The sequence below is a fragment of the Lolium rigidum genome, chromosome 6, assembly GCF_022539505.1.
Source record: "Lolium rigidum isolate FL_2022 chromosome 6, APGP_CSIRO_Lrig_0.1, whole genome shotgun sequence".
NCBI classification, from domain to species: domain Eukaryota; kingdom Viridiplantae; phylum Streptophyta; class Magnoliopsida; order Poales; family Poaceae; genus Lolium; species Lolium rigidum.
The window spans coordinates 19,290,333-19,296,454 of record NC_061513.1 but is presented as its reverse complement, the minus strand read 5'-3'; the positions used below and the strand labels follow the sequence as shown (position 1 = coordinate 19,296,454).

Here is a 6,122-nt window from a genome sequence, read left to right as displayed (position 1 = left end):
AAAGAAAGAGCATATGTACTTAAGCAAGTGCACCATGATGTTCCTATCAGGACAGTCATTAGAGTTCTTAAACTAAACCACCTAAGCTAAGTTGTGATACCTGTTCCTATCCTTCTTATCAGTTAAATTATTAATCCAGACCAAACAGTAGAGTGATCTTAGCAGTAGCAGATCAAGCTATGTAGTATAAACGACAGGCGAGGGATTGAGAAAATTCAGACCTGGGCCTGAGAAAAACCAGAAGCACTCCAAACTTGGCATATCGATGCGTTGATGATGCACGATGCACTCCATCCTTCACTCTAACTCTTCTATGAACCTGCAGTCAATGAGATAATTTCGAAGCATAACTCACAACTATGCAGTCTAACGTTGTATCCGTATCAACAATACGAGATTCAGCATAAAAGTTCTAATTTGAAAAGGAAAGAGGCTCCCTCTAACCTTTAGTATTGCCAAGAGAAAATTTTCACTAGTCACGGCCCCAAATGTTTTCTGGAATAATTTCATAATCAGATACTTGTATTTATTACAGAATTAAATTGGGTCAGAACCCTTTCCTGAACACACAAACACGGATAATCCTTTTTTAAAGAAAGTGAAATTCAAATAAATTTCGCTGTACAGTAATTATAAATCAACATAAGGAATATAGAGAAAATTTCTGAAGCTATCTCGATAATTCACCAAGCAAAAAAAATATAGTTTGTACCAACAAGGGCACAGACGAAATAGAGGCAAGCAAGCATTAGCACCTTATTTGAGTAGCTAGTCTGCCTGTGATTCCTTCAGTGCGTAAAGTAAAATGTAGAAATGCAAAATCCAAATTGATATTTAACTGACCAATCTACTGGCATGCAAAATTATGAACATTCAGAATGTTGATGAACACAAATAATCTACTCAGCGTCCATTCAAGACTTTAATGAATAATGTGATGAGCTGAGCTGAGCAGAACACAAAACACTAATCAAGCCAACACAATCGGTACCCCTTGTTAAACATCACACAATCCGATAGTCACCACAATCACATATTTCACAAAATGGAAATACAACTCGCCAACAAAATTAGCAATAAACAGGAACCGGAGATTTCATAACTGTATTGCAGCCTTGGAGGGTTAGATTGTTTCACAAAAAAGATATCTACTCCTAGCAGTTTCTAAACCCCTCTCTAACAGTCTATTTGCTGTACAGAAATATACAAACGCTAACAGCCTTAGTGGTGTTTGTGAGTGACGTGAAGGCGTAACTCAAAGAAAATCCCACACTGGTATCGATGATTCACCCTGATCGCTGTTCTCAAGGTCGATTTGGGGATTCGTCCCCATAAATTGCAACACATGCATGTCACCGGGATAGGCCTGCAGGAGTGTGCAATCACTTCAGTAACTATGGCAACGGTATGGACAATACGACTGCAAATACCGTACAGTCCAGACTCCAGATCTAAAGCTATTACTTCATTAAGTGGAGAAGAAAGGTCAAGTCTGTCAAAAGGGCATCAAGCATGAGTTTCTCTGTACAAGCATTGATTGTAAATAACTCACTTGAGTTAGTTGACCATTCCCGGGAAATGGCTGCTGTTGTAGGGTAGGAACTGTGGAAGCCTGCATGCCACAAGAACCTGAGAAACCGTGCTGTTAACTAATCAACATGACCACAAATTATTATCAAGAGATGAACACGGACCTGACCAAACTGGTTCAAATCGTCATGAAGGTTGTGTGAGGTACTAAGACTAAAGTTGTGGCCAAGCACATAATGTCCCTGCACAAAGAAGGGAGAAGCAAAATAAACAGTAACTCCACATTCACAAGGACCACAGTAAAATACTAGGCATCATGTATTGATGTTGAAAAACTCACATGCATTAGTTGATCTGGGAGGAACTGATCCGTAGCAGTCCTTGGCACTGTTTGCATACTGTCAGGTGTAATGGTCAGTTCCCCATCCCTTGGTCCAGCCGCTGGTTCATCACAAGGGCCTATGTTCACAGCATGCAAAGAAAATGTGTAAATTTACTCTTACAAGTATTAATTTGGAACGGAGGGAGTATAAATAAACTGTGAAGACACCTTTTCTTCGTTTCTGCCTTTTATTGGTCTCTAGACCATTTCCACGACGAGCAACTTCACTCTTCTTCTTTCCGATAGATTTCTGAGCTTCATTGCTATTACCAAGAGGATAATCATTCTGATCCATATGAGTTAATTGAGCCCTAATGGAATGGACAATAGATGATTTATCAGCCAGTGTAGATTGCAAAGTACGTTCAACTCCTTCTATAAGTTGATCCGACTGGCTTGCCACCAGTGCAAATGCCTCGCCGTTTGCGGCAGCCTTAGTAGAAATCTTATAGAACAAACGACAAAGAGCTGCATAACGCTCTGGAACAGATGATCTTGTATCACTGCCAAAATTAAATCGATTGATTTCACCAATAATCCCCAACTTTGCATCTTTACTCCATCTCTTAAGAAAATATTGTGGGGGGGTCTCTTTAACATTCCTCAATTCATATACCTTTAGTATATGGCAGCATAAAATTCCAGCAGTTTCAAATTTTTTACAAGTACATGCAGCTGTGCCATCTGATGAGTCGAACTGCACAAGTAGTTCTTTAGTTTTGCTTTTAGCTGTAACCATATACTTAGAAAGAGAGCCAAACTCACCACAACCGTAAACCATACAGTCCATGCATTGTTCATACTCTTTCCTAAACAACTCAAAGTTTATTGGTGTATACCAATTTGCAGCCTGCCAGAGCAGTGGCACAGGTGCTCTTGGTGCCCCTTGACTGGCTTGGTAATCAGCTTGTATCTCTTCTTGCCTCCTCTTCTCAAATGAACTTCCAAAATACTTCAAAAAAGGGGATAGCTCTTTCTCGCAACCCAAGTATTCTTTGATCCAGATGCCAAAGGTTTCTGCTCGTAGCATGTTTTTAATGTCCCCGGAGAATGTATGCCGGACATATGGCAAGGCCCAATTTTCTCGATCTCCATAAAGCTCATTTAAAAATTTGTTTTCTTTAAGGTTGTATTTCTCAATTATCATATTCCATGTGTCAAGGAATTCTTGCTCATCCTCGATGTCAAGTACACAGTAGCTAAAATCATGTGTGAATTCTTCTGAAATACTGAAAGCATGTGCTAAGGACTTAACTGCGTTCTGGTATATTTGCCACACACAAGAACTGTGAGCTGTACCAGGCCAAGTGAGACCTAGTGCTTCCTTCAAATTAGCAGATCGATCTGTCAAAATTGTCTTCGGCTGTTTCCCACACATGGCACTCTTAAAGGTCTCAAGAAGCCACTTGAACGATGCAACGGTTTCATCATACATGAAAGCAGCACCAAATATGACCATTTGCCTGTGATGGTTCATACCTACAAATAAAGCTAGTGGCCTGCTGTAGTCATTCACTTTGTAGGTCATGTCAAAGCAGATCACATCACTGAAATAATGATAGTCCAAGATTGATCTTGCATCAGCCCAGAAGACATTAGCAGCTTTGTCACTTTCATCCACCTGGATGGCATAGTAAAAAGATGGATTCTCACTCTTCATACTTCGAAAATAATCCATAAGAGCTCTGAAATCCCCTGGGTCCATATCTTTCGTAGACTTGGTCCGAAGGTAATTCTTGTAGCCTGGAGGGATGTTGATGGCATTTTCATTTTCAGATTGAGCCTTGGAAAACACTCTTTGCGACTTGAGCATCCCAATATCAAATGGACCGGCAAGCTGGTGATTGTGATCCTGAACGAACTCAGTCACTCGGTATTTTCCACTGGATGTTACTTTGACAGATAACCGTGCAGGGCAACCCGTCCTCGTCTCTGGGCCCGGTCTCCTGGCCTGATTCTTTGAGCGAAAGCCCTCTCTGGAACAGACATAAAACCTTGATCTGGTGCCACTTTTCGCTGTTTTATCCCACAATCCTCTTCGAACACTAAATCCCACATCTCCTGCGTAACTAACATAATACTTGTATGCTTTCTCTTCATTCTCGAAAACCATTCCAACTATAGGTACTCCCCCGGCGTTCGCGACAACTTCGGGTGGCAATTCCGGCTCCTCTTCCTCTGCCTTCTCTTCAGGTTTATCTGCAGCAGTCTGCGAGAAGCACATGCACTTATATAATCTGATCTTTGCATAATCATTGAAGTGTATGTAAAATTTAATGAAATACTAATACTCCGTGCTGCCATCATTTCGACATCAGCACAAGAGAACATTCTTCACTTAGCATACTTTATAGTCTCATCTAGTACCACAGTCATGCAACTCACATACTCCCTACTCTAGAAACTCGACCACAAACGCAAAAACTCAATACTCTAGAAAATAATTGCAAAGTATGTAGCTTATCGGCACTAGTGCGTTACTTAGCATCGATTAACACTTGCTGAACTTCGATGACGGAAAACAGAGCGCATCTCTATATTAGCCTGCCAGCCCACTGCATCAATGTGAACGCTCAGTGATTGTAGCACATGCACTGCAATGACATCATGCACATTAATTTTTCTTTTCATATATTCAAAATCATATAACTTTTGCACCGGATGTCGAAATTAGGATCCGCTTTCACTTTTGAATTTCTTGCGGCGAGCTCTTCAAAACTAGATCTCATTTCTATGTATTTTGATAAAGTTTTTTCTAGAGCAACTTCTACGTGCGACAAAGCAATTATAATACGAGATGATGCAACTTTAGTGCGGGGCGAAGCAACTTTGCTGCATGGCGTAAATCTACATTCACAACGAAAATTGCATCACTGGACGCCAAAGTTGCTCAGCCATCTATCAAAATTTATTCGGTGGGCACCAAAGTTTCTTCGTTGGACGCCAAAATTGGGTTGTCACAAACCAAATTTGCTTTGTCGAGTACCAAAGTTGCTCTGCAGGATATTAATTTGCTCGGTCGGGCGCCAAAGTTGCTCTGCAGGGTTCGAAAACTACGTCGCCGGGTACCAATGTTGCTCTGCAGGGCACTTAAGTTGCTTCGTCACACATTAAAATTGCTCCGATGGATACCAAAATTGTTGTCGGGCACCAAAGTTGTGCCTTCGTGTACCAAAAAGTGTACATCTTCGTTGCACATCAAAGTTGCTTTGTCGTACACGAAAGTTGTTTTGCTGCACAATAAAGTTGCTCTGTCGCGTATCAAAGTTGCTTGTTAAAAAAATTCATCGAAACATATGAAAATGTGGTCTAGTTTCGAAGCTCTCGTCGTGAAGATTTTAGAAGTGAAAACGAATTGTAATTTCTCCACACGATTTAAGAGTTACAGTTTTTTTAAAAACAACACCTAATATCAGCTAGCCTACCTATTTTGTGATAGCCGGACGCAGCAACAGGTTGTCGCCTAGTGCGTGTGCCCAAGATGTCCGTCTGGCACGCGCCCGCTCCTAAGATTTCAGGATCCCAGAAATGTGGAGACGAAAATTACAGGCTGTACCTGCGCCTCCTCCTCCTTGCTGAGGAACTTCCCTCCGGCACCTCTCCGGCGTCGCTCCGCCAGGGCCTGCCTCGAAGGCACCTTGGCGGCGGCGCGGTTGACGCCCTGGCGGCCGCCCCGCTTCTGCATATAGCGGGTGATGACGTCGCGGCGCTCCTCGTGCGTGTAGCGGGAGACGCGGACGCCCAGCTCCCGGAGCAGCCGCGAGGGCTGGAGCGAGGCGGACCCTGAGGGCCCGCACCCCTTGTTCTCCCTGGCGGCGGGAGCCTCTGCGGTGGCGGGACTGGGTTGGTTCTTAGGGGCGGCGCAGGCGCGGCGCTTCCTGGGAGTGGAGGAGAGGCCCAGGTAGGTGCGCACGATGTGGGAGGTGCGGGGCGTGGGATGGTGTGGTTGGCCCGGAGCTGATGAGGTCGCGGCAGGTTCGCCGGCGGCGGCCGGGTCGCCGGAGCTGGTGGCCATGGTGTGAGATCGGAAGGGTGGGGAAACGGTGTTGGGCGAGCAGGACACGGCGGGATAGTAGACAGGAGAGTGTATGACATGTGGGACCCAGTTTTCAGTGTTGCTGGGAGGGTAGACCTGGGCAAAGTTGGGGCCAGGCCGGGATTCGGGCCGGGCTTAAAAAAGCCCGTCGGTAAAAAGTCATGCCTGAGCCCG

General features: G+C 43.9%; 1 protein-coding gene across 1 annotated transcript; it reads right to left on the bottom strand.

Annotated features, from left to right (window-relative positions):
- Positions 1-967: 967 nt before the first annotated feature.
- Positions 968-5,830, bottom strand: LOC124665231 (protein FAR1-RELATED SEQUENCE 5-like). Its single transcript, XM_047202652.1, has 6 exons — positions 5,469-5,830; positions 2,081-4,121; positions 1,871-1,989; positions 1,695-1,772; positions 1,553-1,612; positions 968-1,366 (listed from the first exon to the last, which is right to left on the bottom strand). Exons 1-6 carry the CDS (start codon positions 5,595-5,597, stop codon positions 1,256-1,258), a joined length of 2,538 nt encoding a protein of 845 aa, XP_047058608.1. The 5' UTR covers positions 5,598-5,830; the 3' UTR covers positions 968-1,255.
- Positions 5,831-6,122: the final 292 nt, after the last annotated feature.